Here is a 22,386-nt window from a genome sequence, read left to right as displayed (position 1 = left end):
CTACTGGGTCCAACATCAGTGTCCACCTCTCAGCAGAGGGTTTGAAAGCTGGAAACTCTGCTGAAGGGGATCACAAAATTTAAGAACATAGACACTTGTCCCCAGATAGTTAAGACAAGTGACTGTAGAGCAGGTACACTCTAATTTTATAGTCAAAATTCTTGGACAAGACTGTGAAAACCACAGAATTCCTTGCCTTCAGCATCTGGGATTACTCCCTCACTTTTGATTGGGTGAGTTTGTGTATTTCTCCTTGTTTCTTCTGTTAGCCCATCCAGGGCTGGCAAAAGGGTAAAATGCCCAGTCTGTGTTCTAGGGAAGACAATAATTTCATAATCTGCATACACAAAGCAAGCATCTGATGTACACTGTATATACAGAGTTAACCAAATAGGGTGAGATATACAAAATGGAGTATTTAGCTGATTCCAAAGCAGGAACACTAAAGTGGGTAAAAATGGGTGAGCTTGGATTTATCCTTTCTACTACACCTGCTTTTGAATGCAACATGCACTGGAAAAAAAACCTGCCATTTTCCCCAAAATATAACCTGGATGACTTAAGGAGCTGTGGGTATATCATATTGTGTGTTTCAAAGCGTGGAGGTAAGTGTGGGCTATACGAAATGTTTGGCTATTGGTTTGTGGGGTCTAGGCTCCAAAAGGATGTTTTAGATAAATGCAAAGTGAATTACCTTAAGTAAATAATTTCCATTTCACAGATGCTTAAAAGCTGGGACCCCTTTCTGGAATAGAGAACTAGTAAAAGGCTCCTTCTAGCAGCTTGTGTCTAAACTGTTCTGTAAGCAAGAACATCTGAACACATAGGGACCTTATGAACTGATATTCCCTGGATACTAGTTGAACTACTGTCAAACCCTGTGAATGTCTCTGCCCAAGTATGGCCCTTGAAGATTCATGTACCATTAATGGGGTCCTGCTGCTATATCACTAATTTATCTATGTGACCTTGGCCAAGTCACTTCCTCTCTATGGGCCTCAAAATCCTCCTATTTAAAGTAAGAGGGGGGGGGCAGGGAAGTGGGACAGAGAAAATGCATATCTGAATACGAAATAAAATTTAATTTAAAAAATAAAATAAAATAACAGGATTGGACTAATTGATCTCCAAGACCCCTTCCAGTTCTGACATTCTAGGGGGGTTTCTATAAGTCATCTCTACTTTAACAATGTTAAGAATAAGACTTTTCTTGTTGAAAATGGAGAAATTTTCCTCTCCAAGACTAGACCTAGCTATTATTCTTTCTTCCCACACCTCTCTCTATTTAGCAAAGTTCTCCTTTGGGTATCGTGGGATATATCCATGGATCTTTGGGTCTCAGGAAATGGCTACTCCTTATCAATTTAAAAAAATAAATCAACCACCAGAGACTATCATGGTTCCTTTTCTTCCAGAAGGAGTTCCTAAACACATTTGCCTTTTCTACATAGGGTCCTGCACAGGATACCAGACATAGGGTTACTCTAGGGACCTTGAAGACTCTGAGCATAGCTGAAAGCTACTCTGAATTTTGCCCAGTTTTTCCAAGTATAATACAGCTCTCTACTCCCTTTTCCATCTTCTGATCTTCTCCATCCCTTAGAGGCTCTCAAAGATGGACCCATCAAGAACTTCTATATACCTTTGCCCCCACTACAGAGGCAGCAGAGGCACAGTTGGCACAGTGGTGTCAAAAGGGCCCAAGCTTTTCCATCCCCTTGGTTTTCCATTTTGTCCAGGACCCATAGGGTCTAAGTACTAAGCCAACGTCTTCTGCAGCACCCCCTGCAGGCCCATGAGGTGCACCATTTCTGAACAAACACCATGGCCTCTCAGCACTCTGTGTCAAAAAGTGGATGAGCTCCTGCCGTAGGAAGGCATTCACCTGATTCCGCTGTCGGCCCATCAGCAGCACACACAGGACGTAGAGCACCTCCAGTTTGTACATTATCTCATGCATGATTTTCATTGACTGGGGCAGCTGGGTCCTCGAGGAAGTGTTTGCCACACCACTCTCATCTGAAGATTCTAAAGGAGACAACATAATAAACTCAGAAACCCATTTCCAAAGGGATTTATAAAGACCAAATTCTTTCAAGTCACATTTGCTCTGTATAGACTTCAGAGTAATAGATTTACCAGCTTGGGTCCCTATGCCAGCAGAGCTAAGACAGACTTATAAAAGCACCAGAATGTTCACCAAATCCCCAGAAGCAAACTTGGAAATTCAGAATAAACAAAATTTGCCACTCCTTCTTAGATTCTTTACTCCCTAAGTTGTTTTTGAGCACAAAAATTCTCTGGCAATGCTACTAAACCCTCTTAAAAGGGACATGGCCAGATGTTTAAATTACTTTTCTAAACACTAGGCAGCTCTCACACCTGGACACCAAACAGGCTTCTTGGCAAGCAGGTCTCAGGCTGGAATACTAGTTAGTCCAGGATACCCTGGGAAGCCTAGGAAAAATCAAGGAGGAGACGGGTAAAACAAGTATGAGAAGCAGTATAATATTGGGAGGGGGAAGACCATCTCAGAAGACCTCGGTTTAAATCCTAGTTCTGATAAAATACAACATCCATTTCTGCTAAAAACACTAGAAAACATAGAAATAAATGGACCTTTTCCTTAAAATGATAAACAGAACAGTGAGTCCCCAAAGTCATAGTCTTTAAGCTTTAAGAACTAAGGGGCGTGTGTGTGTGTGTGTGTGTGTGTGTGTGTGTGTGTGTGTGTGTCTATGTGTATCTCAAGATTAACCACATAACAGAGATAAACTAGAATCCTAAATCAGGACTGAAACAAAGGCATCCACTGTCACTACTTCTATTTGACACAATACTAGAAATATATGCTATAGCAACAAGACAAGAAAAAGAAATTGAGGGAATAAATATAGATAAAGAAAAAACAAAATTATTACTTTTATGCAATGATATTATACTTAAAAAACCTTGACTCAAAAATTAATTGAAATAATTGATAACTTAGCAAACTTTCAAGACATAAAATAAATCCATGCAAATCATCAACATTTCTATAAAATACCAACAATACTTGGAAAGAAGAGAGATAAAGTAAAATACCATTTAAAATTATTACAGAATGCAATAAAATACTTAGGCATCTAACAACCAAGATACACTCAAGAACTATATAAATACAACTACAAACCACTATTTATAAAAATAAAGACAAACCTAAATTAACTGGAAAAACATTAATTGCTTGTGGGTAAGATAAGTCTACTGGACAGCTAGGTGGTGCAGTGGAAAAAGTGCTAGGCCTGAAGTCAAGAAGACTCATTTTCCTGAGTTCAAATCTGGCCTCAGACACTTATTAGCTACGTGACCCTAAACAAGTCACTTAACACTGTTTGCCTTAGTTCCTCATCAGTAAAATGAGCTGGAAAAGCAAATGGCAAAACACTCTAGTATATTTTGCCAAGAAAAACCACAAATGGGGTCATGAAAGGTCAGACACAACTAAAACAACTGAGCAACAAAGATGAGTCAACATAATAAAAATTATTAATACCACCTAAATTAATTGACTTATTCAATGTCATACCAGTCAAACTACAAAAGGATTATGTTATAGAAATAGAATAATAATGAAATTCATATGGAGGAAAAAAGGTCAAGAATCTCAAGGGAAATAATGATAAGAAGTAGGAACAAAGGAAGCCTAGCAGTGTCAAATTTCAAACTACAAAGTATTAATTTTCAAAACAACTTACTACTGGTTAAAAAGTAGAGAAATTAATCAGTGGAACAGATTAGTTACACATCAGACAGAAGCAAAAGTATCTAGTACTCAAGTATTTGATAAACACAAAGACCCCAGCTATTAGGCTAAGGGCACCTAAAAAACTGCTGGGAAAATTGGACTATAGCACGGAAGAAATTAGATTTAGATCAATACTTCATACCTTATACCAATATAAGCTCTAAATGGATACATAACCTAGATATAAAAGGTTACATCCTAAGCAAATTAGAGAAACACGGGAAAAAAATTACTATCTCTTATCTATGGATAGGAAAAAAGTTTGTGACCAAGTAAGGGATACAGAGAATCACAGAAGATCAAACAGATAATTTTGATTACATAAAATTTAAAAGGTTTTGCACAAATCTGATAAAGTTAATATTACAAGAAAATTAACTGGGAAAAAAATCTTTGCAGCAAGTTTCCCTGTTAAAGGTCTCACTTCCAAGATATACAAGGAATTGATTCATATTTATAAGAAAAAGTGCCATTCCCCAATTGATAAATGATCTAAGGATATAAACAGGCAATTCTCAAGGGAAGAAACTTTGGCTATTTTAAAATGATATGAAAAAAGTCTTCTAAATCACTATTAATTAGAGAAATTAAAATTAAAGCAAATTTGAGATTCTATCTCACAGTTATCATACTGGCAAAGATGAGGAAAAAGAAAAATGATAAATGAGGGAAAGGCTATGGGAAAACAGACACACTGGTATAACATAGGTTAATCTGAAAATGGCTACAACCATTATGGAAAACAATTTGGTATTACACACAGAAAGTTACTAAACAGTACCTGCCCTTTACAGTGATACTACTGTTAGACTTACAGCCAAAAGAGATCAAAGAAAAAGGATAAGGTCCTATAATGTACAAAAATTCTTCTTTTTGTGAGGCAAAAAAAATGGAAACTAAAGGTGTAATAACTGTAATTTATATATTGTTTGATGTTAGAGTTATAATGACAGGACTCCAATATGGAGTCACTTGGGCTAAGTGGTCCTAATGTCCGTAAAGAATAAAAGAAAAGACAGAAAAGTTTGCACTCTTCCACTTTTCTGACCTTTGTTAACCCTGTGTCAAGTAGTTAATGCTCACAATTTCTGTTTCATCTTTATCATTTTCTTTCACAGTTATTGTTTCTATGATTTGTTTTTTGACCCACTCATTATTTAAGATTTCATTAAGTCTTCATTTGGAGCTGTATTTTTTATTTTTTTGGTCCCTGACCCAATTATTATTTTTATTGCACTATGGTCTGCTTTTTTTTTTTTTTGGTTGGGCCATGGGGGTTAAGTGACTTGCCCAGGGTCACACAGCTAGTAAGTGTTATATGTCTGAGGCCGGATTTGAACTCAGGTCCTCCTGAATCCAGGGCCAGTGCTCTATCCACCGTGCCACCTAGCTGCCCCTTGCACTATGATCTGAAAAGGCTGTATCAACTTATTGCTGCCTTTTTACATTTATTTGCAATATCTCTGTGTCCTAGTACACGGTCAATTTTTGTTAAAAGACTCATACGGTGATGAGAAATATGCATATTCTTTTGTGGTCCCATTGATGAAACACCATAAGTCTTTTAACTCTAGTTTTCTCCACTAATTTGTTCATTTTCATATTTTCCTTTTGTTTATCTTTGTCAGACTTATCAAAAACTGAGAATACTGATGTCTCCTGTCACTATGATGTTAGAATTAATGTTTTCTTGTAGCTCAGATGTTTCCTTTATGAATTTGAATTATAAGGCATGTAGAATGTCTATGTTTATTATTACTGACATCGGTTTGCTGTCTAAGGTTTCTTTCAGCATAATACAGTTTCCTTGTATATCTCTTTTTATGTTTTGAAGGTTTGTTTTTGCCTTGTCAGAGGGCATAATGTAATTCCTCCCTTTTTGAATTCATTTGATGCATAGTAATTTTTCCATCCCCTCAATTTTATTTTGTGTATATCTTTGTTTTTAAAATGTGTTTCTTGTAAGCAACAGATCATAGAGTTTTGTTTCCTCATCCAATGTCACTCTTCTTATTTTATTGCATTGTTTAATCCATTCACATTTAGAATTATCAAAGTTAGGTTTAACAAAGATTATACATGGTAACCAAGTGGGATTTATACCAAGAATGCAGGGATGGTTTAACATAAGACTATTAGCATAACTAATCATACCAATAACAAAAGTAACAAAAATCATATGATTTTGTCAGTAGAAGTAGAAAAGGCTTTGATGAAATATAACACTCATTCCTATTGAAAACACTCAAAAGCATAAATATAAATGGACTTTTCCTTAAAATAATAAGAAACATCTACCCAAAACTATCAGTAAGCATTATCTGTAATGGTGATAAGCTAGAAGCCTTCCCAGTGAGGTCAGAAGTGAAAGAAAGATGCCCATTATCACCAATATTATTCAATATTGTATTAGAAATGCTAGCAATAGCGATAAGAGAAAAAAAAGAAATTGAAGAAGTCAGATTGGGCAATAATAATAAATAATAACAAACAAAACAATCTAATATAAGCACACTAAATACAAATTATTATAAATATAATCCATTTAAAATAATAATAAACAATAAACAAATATAAATATAATGTAGATAACAAAAATAATAAATAATAAAACTATCTCTTTTTGAAGATTTGATGATATACTTAGAAAATCCTAGAGATTCAAGTAAAAAGTTAGTTAAAATAATTAATAATTTTAGCAAAGTAGCAACTTATAAAATAAAGCCACATAAATCATCAGCATTTCTATATATCACCAACAAAACCCTGTAAAGAAGAGATAATAAGAGATGCCTCATTTAAAATAACTGTAGACTGTATAAAATACCTGGGAATATAACTGCCAAGACAAATCCAGGAATTATATGAACGTAATTATAAAACATTTTTTATACAAGTAAAGTGAGACTTAAATAACTGGAGAAATAACTGTTCATGGGTGGGCAGAGCCAATATAACAAAAGTGACAATTCTACCTAAACTAATCTACTTATTCAATGCCATCTCAATTAAACAACCAAAAAATTATTTTATTGAGCTAGAAAAAAATAATAAGATCAGGCGGAGCCAAGATGGTGGAGTGAAAGCAGTGACTTGCTTGAGCTCTCTCCCAAACCCCTCCAAATACTCATAAAAAATGGCTCTAAACAAATTCTCAAGCAGCAGAACCCACAAAAAGACAGAGTGAAACAAATTTCCAGCCCAAGACAACCTGGATGATTGATCAAAAAGCTGTATCGTGCCGGGCTGGGAGCGTAGTGCAGCGTGGGCACACAGGCCGCAGCAAACCTGGATTAGGCCTCAGAGGACTGAAATGCAGGCAGCTGTGGAGGTTTCCAGACTCCTCAATCCACAAATGCCAAAGACAACTTAGAAAGTCAGTGGGAAAAGTCTGTTTCTGTAGGTGGTCAGAGAGGAAGGAGGGGTCTCAGCTCCATTCCCCAACAGCCTGGCCCTGGGCGGGGCAGCTGCTTCCAGAGCTTCCGGCCCACAGACTGAGAGGGAATCCAGTGGCTGATCAGAGAGGGCCTGCAGGGATCTCTTTGCCAGTGCTGAGGCAGGAATCTCTTGCTTTGCCCGTGTGTGGATCTGGGTCACAGTTCTAGGCAGCAGTGCTGGGGTGAGGAGGAGCGCTGGCATGGTGGAGCTTGTAGTGGCTGTGGAGAGGAACCCCCTCACAGTTACAGGACAGAAAGGAATACTTGTGGTCACAGGCCAGGAAAGGAGTAAACACCTCGCCCCCATCATCATACCACCTTGGAAGAACTGAAAATTTACAGGTCCCTACAAGTATCTCTGAAAACAGCTGTACAAACCCCTCGAAGCTTGGGACAGTACATTCTCCACATTGGAAGCAGACTCTTACCTTAACAAAGAGTTTAAAACTCAAGTAATTGGCTGGGATCATGAGCAAGCAGCACAAAAAGAGTCAGACTATATTATCTTACTTTGGTGAAAAGAAGATCAAAATATACAACCAGAAGAAGACAACAAAATCAAAGCTCCTACATCCAAAGCCTCCAAGAAAAATATGAATCAGTCCCAGGCCTTGGAGGAGCTCAAAAGGGATTTTGAGAAGCAAGTAAGGGAAGTAGAGGAAAAACTGGGAAGAGAAATGAGAGTGATGCAAGAAAATCATGAAAAACAAGTCAACAGCTTGCTAAAGGAGACCCAAAAAAATACTGAAGAAAATAACACCTTAAAAAACCTAACCCAAATGGCAAAAGAGGTCCAAAAAGCCAATGAGGAGAAAAATGCCCTAAAAAGAAAATTGGCCAAATGGAAAAGGAAGTCCAAAAGATTACTGAAGAAAATACTTCCTTAAAAATTAGAATAGAGCAATTGGAAGAGTGACTTTATGAGAAATCAAGACACTGTAAAACAAATCCAAAAGAATGAAAAATTAGAAAACAATGTGAAATATCTCATTGGAAAAAAACTGACCTGGAAAATAGATCCAGGAGAGAGAATTTAAAAATTATTGGACTATCTGAAAGCCATGATCAAAAAAAGAGCCTAGACATCATCTTTCAAGAAATTATCAAGGAAAACTGCCCTGATATTTAGAACCAGAGGGCAAAATAGAAATTGAAAGAATCCACAGATCTCCTCCTGAAAGAGATCCCCAAAGGAAAACTCCTAGGAATATTGTAGCCAAATTCCAGAGTTCCCAGGTCAAGGAGAAAATATTACAAGCTGCCAGAAGGAAACAATTCAAGTACTGTGGAAACACAATCAGGATAACACAAGATTTAGCAGCTTCTACATTAAAGGACCAGGGCATGGAATATAATATTCCGGGGGCAAAGGAGATAGGATTACAACCAAGAATCACCTACCCAGCAAAACTGAGTATAATCCTTCAGGGGAAAAAATGGTCATTCAGTGAAATAGAGGACTTTCAAGCATTCCTGATGAAAAGACCAGAGCTAAACAGAAAATTTGACTTTCAAATACAGGACTCCAGTGGAACATGAAGAGGTAAACAGGAAAGAGAAATCATAAGAGACTTATTAAGATTGAACTGTTTACATTCCTGCATGGAAAGATGATATTTGTAACTCATGAGAACTTTGTCAGTATTAGGGTAGTTGAAGGAAAAAAATTGTATGTATGTATATATAGATAGATAGAGGGCACAGGGTGAGTTGAAGATTAAGGGGTCATATCTGGAGAATAAAATTAAGGGATGAGAGAGGATGATACTCGGAGAAGAAAGGGAGAGGTAGAATGGGGTAAATTATCTCACAAAAAAAACAGAAAAGTCTCTCACAGTGGAGGGGAAACAGGGGAAGGTGAGAGGGAATGAGGAATCTTATTCTCATAGGATTTGGCTTAAGGAGAGAATAACATACACATTCAATTGGGTATGGAAATCTGTCTTACCCTACAGGAAAATAGGGGAGAAGGGGACAAGAGAGCAGGGGGTGATAGAGAGGAGGGCAGATTGGGAAAGAGGGTAATCAGAAGCAAATACTTCTGAGGAGGGACAGGGTCAAAAGAAAGAATAGAATAAATGGGAGGGCAGGATAGGATTAAGGGAAATAGAGTTAGTTTTTCACAACATGTCTGCTAAGGAAGAGTTTTGCATAACTGCACATGTACAACCTATATTGAGTTGCTTGCCTTTTCAATGAGGGTGGGTGGGGAGGGAGGAAGGGAGAAAATTTGGAACTCAAAGTTTTAAAAACACATGTTTTAAAAAAAATGTTTTCACATGCAACTGGGAAATAAGAAATACAGGAAATGGGGTACAGAAGTCTATCCTGCTCTACAGGAAAATAGAAGGGGAAGGGGATAAGAGAAGGGAGGGGGGAGAGATAGAAGAGAAGGCAGACCAGGGGCAGGGGTATTCAGAATGCATGCCATCTTGGGGTGGGGGGAGGGGTGAGAAATTTGGAACTGAAAAACTTATGGAAGTGAATATTGAAAACTAAAAATAAATAAATTTATATTAAAGCCCTTTATCACTAAAAAAAAGAAAAAATAATAAAATTCATTTGGAAAAACAAAATATCAAGAATATCAAAGGAACTAATGAAAAAATGTAAAGGAAGGGGATTTGGCAGTATTAGATCTTAAACTATATTATAAGGGAGTAATCATCAAAACTATCTGGTACTGGCTAAGAAACAGAAAGGTGTATCAGTGGAACAGAGTAGACAAACAATACACAGAAGCAAATGATTGTGGTAACCTTGAGTTTGACAAATGTAGAGATTTAAGCTTTTAAGATAAGAATATACTATTTGGTAAAAACTGTTGGGAAAACTGGAAAGCAATCTGGCAGAAACTGGGTATAGATGAATATCTTACACCATTTACCAAGATAAGATCAAAATGGATGCCTGACCTAGATATAAAGGGAGATATCATAAGAAAACTTGAACAGGGAGCACAATGCCTGTCAGACTTATGGATAGAAGAAGAATTTATGAATAAACAAGAGACACAGAACACTGTGAGATGCAATATGGATAATTTTGATTGCATTAAATTAAAAAGATTTGTGTACAAATAAAACCAATGTAGCCAAAAATAGAAGGAAAGCAGAAAATTGGGGAAAATGTTTATAGATACTTTCTCAGATAAAGGCCTCATATCTCAAATATATAGAGAACTTTGTCAAATGCATAAGAATATGAGCACACTCCAACTGATAAATGGTCAATGGATATGAACAGGCAGTTTTTTGATACAGTCATGAAAAAATGCTTTAAATCATTATTGATTAGAGAAATGAATATCAAAACAACTATGCAATATCATCTCATACCTATCACACTGGCCAAAACGATAGAAGGGGAAAATTATAAATACTGGAGAGGATGTGGAAAAATTGGGATAGTAATACATTGTTGGTAAAACTGTGAATTGATCCAGCCACTTTGGAGAGCAATTTGGAACTATGCCCAAAGAGTTATAAAACTGTGATCCAGTAATACCACTAGTAGGTCTGTTTCAAGGTGATCAGGGAAAAGGGCAGTCAATACATTCTAAAATATTTAGAGCAGTTCTCTTTGTGGTAGCAAAGAACTAGAAAATGAGGGAATGCCCATCAACTGAGGAACAGCTAAACAAGTTGTGGTATATGATTATGATGGAATGTGCTATAAGAAATGATGAACTAGTTGATTTTAGAAAACCATGGAAAAAACTTGCCTGAAATAATGAAAAGTGAAGTGAGCAGAACCAAGAGAACATTGTATACAGTAACAACAATATTGTTACAAAGAATAATTTAGTACTATAAATACTCAAATTGATTATAAATGGAAGATGCTACTATCTACCTCAAGAGAAAGAATTGATAAAAAAAAAAGTACACATAGTATGGTTGTACATATATTTATAAATCTGCATCAAATGGTGGCCTTCTCTAGTGTGGGGTGGAGAGGAAGGGAAGGAGGGAGACAGTTCAGAACTTAAAATGTAACAAAAAAAGTTTAAAAAATAAAGTCAGGTATCTATCTTTAATACTAAGGTTTTTTGCAAGTTTCCACTTTTTTTGCTACAAATACAGTATTATATTCCTTTAGTTACTTTACCTTACTCTCTTTTTTTTAAAGTAGCCCTGTTCTCACAAGTTCTCATCCCCTCACCCCTCCCCTCTTCTTGTTTGTTACCCCCTTCCCTTTAGGGTTAGTTCCTTTTTCTCTCCTGTTTTTATCTGGTTATATAATTCTTATCCTCTTTCTTTCCTCTCAGTCAAGTATATTCCCCTTTCTTCTCCCCTTCAACTAGTCCTGTTCATTAGCTATTTAAATTTCATTTTTGTACCCCTTTCCAAAAAAGGATTTCTTTCACTCTCTGAACTATCCATCCTCTTTCTGCCTACTCTAGACCCACATTCCATAATTCATAACCCCTAAAATTACCTGGTCTTTCTCTGTATTCCTCATACATCATACATCCTCATACATTCTAGACTTTCCCCTCTAGGTTTCTGCCATTGCCTTGTAGAGTTTGCACTATGGATTTCCCCTTTCCATTGTGCCTCATTCATTCAACAATGTCAATTACCACAGGTATCAGCGAGGACCCTGCCCCCTAGTAGGGCCCCACCTCCACCACATCACTGATTATGCAGCCTACTGCTGTTTTATACCTTCTCCTGGTTACCTTTTTTTTCCCCCCTCCACATTTGCCTCAAAATTTCCTCCTTGGGTCCATATTCTTCTACCTCCCAGGGGCTAGTTGCTCCCAGGGATTCCAACTCCCTCCTCCCAATGTTGGATGAACAGATTTTTCAAACACCAAAGCCCCCAGGTTTCACAGACTACCTCTCTTCACCTGTAGAAACATTCATCAGTAGAACCTCCTCTAACTACCAAAGTAAGGCCTCCTTCCTTTCTCCCTCTTTTCAGTCCTTCTCCCCTTCCTTCTCACCCAATTCCCCTATAGGTTCTTCTCTTTCTGAAACCACAGTGGTCACCTTTCCCTCATTGCTAGTTCTTGATTTGACCTAGGTATATCACACATTTCTATCCCCCATTCTCTTCCTCCCCTTTCATGTACCCTCCCATGTTGTAATATAGTCCTGTAAAAAACAAAACACTGATTCACTTGTAGGCAGGGTGTTGCCAGGTTCTGTCTATAATACCCCGTCTTCTTCACTATTACCTCCACTAGACTTTTGCCTGTCTCCTTTGTACACGTAGAAAGAAATCTCTTACTATTTTCTCTGTGGTCACCGTTGCTGTTGCTATTCATGGCTGTTGCATTTATTAATTCCTCCTGCATTTCTGTTATTTGGGCTGTTCAAGAAACAAATAATCTCATCAGTTCTGATTTTCTTTTTTAAAATGTTTCAAATGCCTCTTTATTATTTAATGTCCATCTCTTTTCACTGTGCGATTAAGCTCAGATTTGCCAGAGTAGGTCACTCTGGGCTGCATCCTGAGCTCCACTGCCCTTCAGAACACATTATTCTATTCCTTCTTAAGTTTTCTAAGGGATGAAGAACAGTCTCACATTATTTGAGTTTCTTTTCTTTTGTATTTGAAGGTCTTTCTCCTAATCAACTGCAGAAATTGTTGTTTCTGAACCAAACTATTAAACGTAATCACTATGTGCAGAGTTTGTAGCCCTAGCCTTTTTTCTGGAGGAAATCTGTAAACTCTTTCAATTGCTATTTCATTTTCTATGATCATTAGTTTTGAGCAGTTCTCTTGATTATAGCCTTTATTATGGTGTTAAGGGTTTTTTTGTGTCTTCTTGTTCCTCTGGGAGACTTATGATTCTTAGATTGTCTCTATATATCCTATCTCCAAGATCAGTATGCTTTGCTTGAATAGTGAGCATATTTTCTTTTAATGCTGTTTTCTGCTTCTTTTCTACTTGACTGTCCTTTACTTTTGTATATCTGAATTTCCAATCTATTGTTCTTTCTTTTGTTTCTTTGGTGACACTTACCATTGCATACTCCACTTTTGCTATTCTTCCCATTAGTTTTTGCTGTTCAGGCCACACATTCTGCCTTCATAATTCTCATTTCTCTTTTGAATTACTCAGGAATAGCATGTTGGGATTCCATGTTCTCCTGAAATTCCACAGGGTCCTCTGTGTCATAAAGAATTGGACTGTTTTTCTTTTCTTTTTTTTTAAAGTATTTATTCATAGAATCCTGAACTCTTTTACTAGTCTGGAGGCCACATTTCCTTCTGTTGTTACTGTTTTCCTTGCTGATTTATTTGCTTATGTTCAAGATCTTTGTGTTTTCTTTTTTCTGAAATCTTTGGTAACTCCAGTCTTTTTTTTTTCTTTTCTTATTTTTCCCTATTGCTCATGTTCTGACTCCCTTCCCTATACTTGTAATTTCCTTGGGGGCTGGCTCTCACAGTGTCAGCAGTCTAGGTCTCTGCCCCAAGTGACTTTTGGGGGGGGGGGGTCCAGAACTGGCCCCAGCTAGATGCTGTGCTCTTTCCTTCAGGCTAGGTAGGATGCTGCACAGTCACGCACACACGTGATATCCTGTCCCACTGCCTCCGTTGCTCAGTTCTTTGGCCAGATGCTAATAATTCAGAGCTTTTCAGTTCTGGTGCTACAGAATTGTTTGCCCTGGCACGGGCTCTGCTGTTGCTATGAGGTTGACTGTCCTGGCAAAGCTCGCAGCTTCTAATTGGAAAAACTCCTGGCTGAATGCAGCAATCTGAGCGACTCTTCTTCTGCTACCTCAGATGGCCAACTCAAATCCTCTCCCATTTTCTGGTCCTAATAAAGAAAGAAACTCCCCTCAAAGCCTTGTATCAATAAGTGATCTTGAGGACTTCTCTATCACATCTCATCTGGAATGTCCCCTCCTGGCACCAATTACCTATTCTCCAGCAATCCAATTTTTATGGTATATACCTTGCTTGAACCCCAACTTTGAGCATGTTCTGTCCCCAACATCACTCCCTTTCCCTCAAGCTGGGTATGTGTCTTGAATCCATGGAGATGAACCTCTGTCTGTCTATGCTGCCATATAGCATGTATGTATATTTTTTTTAAGGGATGTATATGAAATGACGAATGGCTGAATGAATATACCATTGCGTATGAATGTGATGGAATACTATTGTGCTGTAAGAAAAGAGTATAAATGATTTCAAAGAGACATGGAAAGACTTACATGAACTGATGCATTGTGAAGTACGAAGAAACATTTATACTCTAACATCAGTATCATAAAAATGAACAATTTTGAAGACTTTCATAAACTAGTAAAAAATTAAATAAGTAGAATCAGAAGAATAATTCATAGAATAATAATGTAAAAATTACCTGGAAAGCTGTAAGAACTTTCACTACAATGACCATCCATGATTCTAAAGGACTGGAGATAAAATACTATATACCTCCTGACAAAGAGGTGACAGATTTAAGATGCAGAATGAGACCTCGAATTTTTGTATACAGTCAATAAAGGAATTTGTTTAGTTTGACTACGTATATTTGTTACAAGAAATTTGTTTTTCTTTTCTCTTTTTTTCTTCAATGTGGTAGCAAGGAGAGAAAAATAGACGCTAATTTAAAAAATCAATTAAAAATAGATAAGTGGACTGCTGGAATGATGCATACATTTTCAGATTGTTAGTTTTGTTTAACTGGCACCTAGGCGGTGCAATTGGATAGTGTGCTCCACCTGCAGTCAGGAAGACCCTGAGTTCAAAGCTGGCCTCTGACATTTCCCAGCTGTTTGCCCCAGAGCAAGTCATTTAGCCTCCGCCTCAGTTCCTCATTTGTAAAATAGGGATGATAATAATAGCACCTACCTCTAACAATTGTTAGGATCAAATGAGATAATAACTGTAAAGCCTTTAGCACAGTACCTGGCACATAGTAAACACTACATAAATGTTAACTATTAACTACTGTCATTCCTTTTTTATAAGTCCTCACAAAATAGAGGTACTCAATGTTTGTAACATAAAAATAAACTACCTCAATAAAGCTTTAAAAATAAATAAATACTAGCTCTTCTATTAATTGCCTGGACAAGCCATTTTACCTTTCTAGGCCTCAGTTTCTTCATCTGTAGAATGAAGAGATTAGAGTTTTGATTTCTAAGGTTCCTTCCTATCTAAATCTATAATTCTATCTGTGAAATTCAAACCAATAGTAAAGTCTCAACTATGTCACTCTAATCTCAACTGGTCTAATGCAGTAACCTCTACCCCTCCCTCTTCCACAGATTCTCTATCCCATTTCCTTCAGAGGCTGCTCTAAACATTCTCTTCTCTCAGCTTGCCCCCCAAACTACTCCTCCTCCCAATCTATCAATCAAGGAACTCATTTTATACTTTACTAAGAAAACAGAAGCCATTTGATATGAGCTCCCTCTTATTTTAACATTATCATTTTTTCCTATTTTTGTCTTTTTAGTTTGATAAAGAGGTGGCTCTTCTCCACATCCAGGCCTATCTATCCTCCCTCAACCTTTTCCACCAGATTGGCCTCTTTTTTTTTCCCCAAAATAATAGATTTGACAGGATTTATTCAAAAGATCAGGTCAATTTTTAAGATTGATTATCTCCATGACATGCATCAAAACCTAATACAATGTCTGGCACATAATAGGCACTAAAAAATACTCACTGAATGTAGCAATACATTTTACCTGCCCTTTCATTTCGTTCCTATTCTGTCCTCTCCAAAAACAAAGGAAAGGAACATTTGTATCTTGAACTTTAATTATGAGCAAGTCTTTCCTTTCATACCTAGTGGCAAATGTAATTTCATCACCATTTTGTGCCACGCTGGAAATAGTCAAAATATAGATTATGAAATGTATACAGTAACAAATATACTATTAGCCAGGACTGCAAGCCAAAACTGAAGATGCGAAATAGGGACAATAAGAGTTCTTTGAGTCTTGGTTAATTTCAACTCTATGTAACAAACATTATGGATGTCAGGCAGAGAATTGAGTTATGGAAGGCAGAGGGTTAATTAATGTATTTCTATTCTTCCATGTGCATACTTTACTAACCATGCTAAAGTGGGCTGATCCAGTACTTATTGAATGCCAGTTTCTGATTTCTATAGGGTTTTGTTTTTAAATAATGTCCCCTCTGCCAAGAAAGGCTCTGAGTTGCTCTGATAATTAAAAAAATAACAGAACGTATGGTTGTGTTCTATGGCCCCAAACCAAAGCTCTGAATTTACACAGACCAGATTTACTCTTGAGCAGTTATTACAAATCACCTCATTTGGCTCATGTCCCTACTCAGGGTTTCCCTTGGGAACATCGAGGTCTACTTCATATGTTGTTCTATACCAAAGGGGAAAAGAAAACTTAGCTCCCTTGCAACACTCAGGCTAACAGTATATCAAACAGAAGTCAGGGTTTTATTTCACCTGACAAAAAAGGCAAAGGACTAGCACCTGAAACCATAAAAACAGACTGGCCTCTTACTCAGTCTCCCTCTATTTAATCTTCCATATCTATCTACTGGTTCCTTCCCTTCCATTTATAAACATATTCATCTCTAGCCATCTTCAAGAAACCCTCATTAGACCCTATCATCCTCTTAAGTTGTAGTTCTCCTTTTCACTACCCAACTTCAAGAAAAAGTTATCTATCCTTTCTGCCTCTATTTCCTCTACCTTCACTTCTCAATCTTTTGCAAGCTGGCTTTTAATGTCATTATTCAATAAAAAATGCTCTCTCCAAAGTTGTCAATGATCTCTTAATTTCCAAATCTAATAGCTTTTTCTCAAACCACATCCTTTTTTTTTTAACCTCTATAGCATTTAATACTAGTAACTATACTATTCTCTTGGATTTTTGTGAATATACTCTTTCCTCTCTGGATTTTTGTAACTCTGCTTTCTCTTGATTCTCCTATCTTACTGACTGCTCCTTCCCAATCTCCTTTGCTAATTCATCTTCCATTTCACTCTACCTAACTGTGGGCATTCCCCAAGGATCTGATCTACGCCTTTTTCTCTCTCTAAACTCTTATTTGATGACCTCAATAGCTCCCATTGATTTAATCATCATCTCTACACAGATGACTCCCAGATCTATATATGCAGTCCTAGTCTCTCTTCTAAGCTCCATCTAGCCTCACATCACTCACTACTTACTGGATATTTTGAACTGGATGTCCCATAGGCACCTCAGATTCAATAAGTTCAAAAGAGAACTTATTATCTTTAACCCAAAACTCAGCCCTCTTTCATATTTCCCTGTTCTGCAGAAGGTACCACTATTCTTCATGTCTCCCAGGTTTGCAATGTTGGTGTTATTCTTGATTTTTCACTCAATATATCTAATCAGTTTCCAAATCTTTTCATTTTAACCTCTACAGCATTTGCCACATTCCCCTTCTCACTATTCACGTGGTCAACACTCCAGTTCATGCCCTCATCACTTTTTACCTGGACTACTGCAACAGCCCCCAACTGTTGTCTCTGGCTCAAGTTTCTCCCTTTACCAATATATTCTCCACATAAATGCCAAAGTGATTTTCTATAAGTTCAACTCTGACCACGGCTCTCCCCTGACTAAACTCTAGTGACTTCCTACTGCCTCTAGAATAAAATATAAACCGTTCCACTTGGCAATCAGAGCTAGGCTTTACAACCTAGTCCCAAACCTAACTTTTCAGGTTTATTACATATCACCCCCTGTCTCCCCTACTCTATGGTCCATCCAAACTGTCCACCTTGCTGTTTCTCACACTTGGCACTTTACCTCTCATTTCCATGCCTTTGTTCTGACTGTCCTTTGTGTTTGGAATAAGATTCCTTCTCACCTACCTACAACTTCTAAAAGCCATTTCCTTCAAGACTCAGTTCAAGGACCACATTTAACATAAAACCTTTCTTCACCTTCTTAGAATCTAGTACCCTGACTCCCCAAACCACTTTGTATTGATTTTGCATAATCTTCTATGTGTACAGATTATCTCCCCTGAGAGAATGTAAGGTCCTCAAGAGTAAGGACTGCCACACTTTTGTCTTTGTATCCTCTTCACCTAGCACATTGTTTGGTATATAGTAGCTATTAATAGACAAAGAAACTGGCCAATTCTTTTCTCTTCTTCAGGTCTCTCTCAGCTTCTCCAACTACAAAATGAGAGGAATGGGCTAGATGATTTTAAATTCTCTTTTATCTCTGACATTTTATGATCTAGTTTCTCCCCTATCCTGTAAAGGAGAAGAGTAAGACTGAAACTTCATGGAAAATTCAGTGAAATACTTTCTAATCACCTGAATCCCAAGACCCCACAGAACTGGCCACTTACAGCACTCCAACTGTGAGCTGGCTGCTGGCACTGCTGGAGATCACCCTCCTGAAAAAAGTCCCCTGTGACAGCAAATCGTGCAGGTATTCTTGAGTTTTATTAAACCTCCACAAGACATCTGGCCAAGGAGACATTTCTAGGTGAGACAAAAAGTTTCTCTCACCTAAAAATGGTAAAGGTATTCTTTTGAAAGCAGAAAGCAATGGTCTGAACTTCAAAGATGAATAGCTAAGACTGTACTGGCAGGGGTGTTGTCCTTAGTTTAGACACCCCTTCTAGGGTGGGGACTTGTTTTCATCTGTAGTTGTTGATTTGACTATGACTCACTTTTTTGGAAACCAACAGTCCCTGCATGTCATCTGCGCTATATTCTTCTGGATAGGCTTACTGATACCACGAGTTTTAAAGAAATACCAATGATTTAGGCTCAAACTACTACACCCTCAAATTAGACTAATGACTTGCATTTTATAGGAACATGCTTAATTTCAGAAGTCGTCTCATTTAGTGCTGGCTCAAGAAAGAAACATAGATTAAGAGTCAACCCCAGTTGCTAATGGAGCTATGGAACATCACTCTACTAGCCTGGAATACAAGCTGACTAAACATCTAAATCACCATGTAAATAGGTGGATCTCTTTCTTCCTTTCATTGTGTTTACTCTTAGCATTCAGCCCCAGAAGGTGGGGTACTGCCAGCAATGTTCAGCTAAAGACCAGTACGTCACCCACTTGGCCTCCGCTAGCTGCCACTAAAATGGAGGTGGGGGAAGAAACACTTTGAGACTACTACTTTCTTCTCCCACCTCGCTTCCCCAAGGCTCCTGAGACCACTATTGCTGGTGCTGAGGAAGCAAGCAGATTGCGAAATTCCTACACCAATGTTATCTGGATAACCAAGTCATGAAAACTCCTGGTTCTCTTCTTTCCCCAGCCCCATTACTGGCTTGGTAGTTTGGAGCAGGGAAAGGGGAAGAATATGTACTACCCAAATAGGGAAGGAACTGAGTGAGAGGTGCTTTTAGGTTGAGCAATAGTTCTAATGGCCATAGTAAAGAGTCAAAATCTACTTCAGTACCAGATAGGAGTTTGAGGGGCTTTGAGGACACAGCTGACATCTGAGACATATAAAACTGGTCAAATTTGGAGAAGGGAAAAAATTTCTAATGCACCAACTAATACATCAGGACATACAGAATGGGGTTAGAGTTGGACGAGGTGGTAGCTGGGGAAAGTAGTGGCTGAGGTCACAATGGTAAAATATTGTTACAGGAATTATCTAGTAAAAAACAACAAAAAAGAAACAAATATATGACAAATAGGCATGTATGATGGTTCTTAAAAATCATTATTCTCCTTTACCCATTGATTCACAAAGGCTAGATGTAAAGATGTGCTCCAGAAAGGAATTTCTTTATCTTATCACAGCATAGTAGACCCAAAAGCATAGCCAGGAAGATCTGGGTTCAAGTCTCACCTTGGACATTTAATGGCTATGTGATCCTGAGCAAGGTACTTAATACCTCAGTGTTCTAGGAAATTCTCTAAGACTACAAATTATAGAGAAGATGTCGATCTGCATTAGGAGAGAGTTTCCTCATCTGAAAATTGCCTATCATGAGATCACTGTCTAGTCCCTATTCCTATTATCCTAGCATACAAGGTTACAGTATGTGAAATATAGAAGAACACAATTTCCATGCAAAAACTAGTCCAGGAGAACCATGTTTCTCTCCACCTCTGCAATGAAGAGCACCACCAGCCATAATTATGCCAGTTAAACCAATGGCACTAGGAAGGAGGCTCAAGATTTGATAAAAGCGGAAAGTGAACAGGGTGGACAGGGAGAGAAGCAAGAAAAACAAAGAGTCGAACTTCACAGGGCCCCCAATTCATGGTTTCACCAGGTTTTCAACTAGAGTACCTGGGCTGCTGTGCTCAGTCTCTTCGTTAGCTACTCGCATCAGTGCGTCCAACACCAGGGCATTATCCAGCCATGTGTACCATTCCTCTAGCTCCTGCAAGAAACTAGAGGTGCCTGTGCTTTCAGACACTTTTCTTGTTGCTAGCTTGCAGAGGCGCTCAACAAAACCTGGGATATTCAGGAGAGTTGCTGCAAAAGAAAAGAAAGTAGAAAATCTTCATAATTAAGAAAACTGGACACATAGAGGAAGAATACCACCCCCAAACTTTTCAAGCATGCATGCACTTCCTTTCCACCAGCTTGACAGGAAATGGACTTGGAAAAAGACCAAATTTACTAAGTCAGAATTGCTATTTTATACCAAAATTCTGCGTCAATTTAAATAGCAAAAGTAATATGGTATTTAGCTTTTCAATTTGATTTACCCACTTTGTTAAATGAATGATGGTCAGATTTAATGATAACAGTCTAATTAAGAACATTAATGCCCTATGCCCAAGTTTATCATCTAAATGAAAATCACCAGTCCTTTCCCTGTATCTAATCATATTTCTTTTGAATTCATTTCTGACAATAGCTGTCAGAGACCTCAATCTTTTGGTACCTGTACAAAAAGTGTAAACTGAGAAACAAAATATTACAAATGTATACTCTGTGAAAGCCACCTGCTTGTTATGGATATTAACTTGCCCTCTGATCTCCTACAGTTATTTACAATCCACATCATTCATGATTGACATCATGTCAACAGTCTTACACTGTTTTTTAAATTTTCAGTTGCATTAGTCTGGATTCTCCACCTAGGCTGGATTTTGCATATAAAGGCAGGGAATGTTCCCAAAACACCACTCTATCTCCCAAAGCACCCAGCACAGTACTAAACACACTTAGAATTCAACAATGTGATAGTTGCAAGAACCTTAAAGGTCATCTAGTCCGACTCATTGATTTAGCTCCTTCAGTGCAGCAAAAGGTTAAGATAAACAAGCAGCCAGCTAGCATTGCCTTCAAGAACTAGGCTAGAATGAAAAAGCCAAGGAACAGATTGAAACAGATGCCAAGAAACAAGCTGTGTAAAAATGAGATGAGTGGGGCATGCAAGCTGTCTGTGGACAAGAATGGAAGAACCAGGACAGCAGCTAGCAATCATGAAACCAAGGAAGTCAGGAGGAAGCCCAGATAGGCCATCATAAAGAAAGGGACAGGCTGCCACCTGACAACATATGCCTCCCCATGGTTTTCCTCTGGTAACTGGTTGGGGCACGAAGGCCATGTACTCTTCTGTTCAGTAAGCATTTATTATATTCTTTTTCATCTTAAAGAGAATAGGCCAACTGGAATATAGGGATTGAACACCAAACGGATTTGATGAATAATTATCAGATTCATTTACGGCTCAGTCTGCAAACACAAGTATGTATTAAAGGCCTATGCAAAGGTCCATTGCCAACACTGCCCAATGACAGAGTCAAGAAATCATACAAGTTTCTACCCATCAACCCAGTTAGAGCAAAGGTAACTGAATATGTAAGTTGGGGCTGATCTACTATAAGAAATCTACATAAAGCAAAAGAAAACAGTCAAGAGAGGAGGTTGGGTGTAAACATGGGACAGTTATGAATGTGAGCACATCAATCCACCTTGGATACTATCTCTTGGCCAATATATTTTAGCTATATCCATGGAATCTGCATTCTCTAGGGGTAGATATATAGTTGAGAAGGATAAGAAATATACTTTAATACAACCCACCCTAAAACCTTGATTATAACCAGAACTCAGCTAACTGGAAGAACCCTCAATTAAGTAGGTGGTTTTTTGTTTGTTTCCTTTCTGCTGATGGGTTAGCTAGATTCTTCCTCAACACTTCCAATGACATATAATTTAGCAGCTTAAGAGGAAGCCTAGTCTAGTGCTGGACTATACAACAGATTTTTTAAA

General features: G+C 37.8%; 1 protein-coding gene across 1 annotated transcript in view; it reads right to left on the bottom strand.

Annotated features, from left to right (window-relative positions):
- TRPC4AP (transient receptor potential cation channel subfamily C member 4 associated protein) overlaps positions 1-22,386 on the bottom strand; it is an 80,852-nt gene that overhangs the window by 16,911 nt on the left and 41,555 nt on the right. Inside the window, exons 8-9 of the mRNA XM_020998798.2 lie at positions 20,446-20,634; positions 1,886-2,028 (exon numbers count right to left, since the gene is read on the bottom strand). Coding sequence (XP_020854457.1) covers positions 1,886-2,028; positions 20,446-20,634 — 332 coding nt within the window. The remainder of the gene's footprint in view (positions 1-1,885; positions 2,029-20,445; positions 20,635-22,386) is intronic.

The sequence above is a fragment of the Phascolarctos cinereus genome, unplaced genomic scaffold (assembly GCF_003287225.1).
Source record: "Phascolarctos cinereus isolate Bilbo 61053 unplaced genomic scaffold, phaCin_HiC Scaffold_2;HRSCAF=192, whole genome shotgun sequence".
Classification (NCBI taxonomy): domain Eukaryota; kingdom Metazoa; phylum Chordata; class Mammalia; order Diprotodontia; family Phascolarctidae; genus Phascolarctos; species Phascolarctos cinereus.
This window is presented reverse-complemented; position numbering and strand designations above follow the sequence as displayed.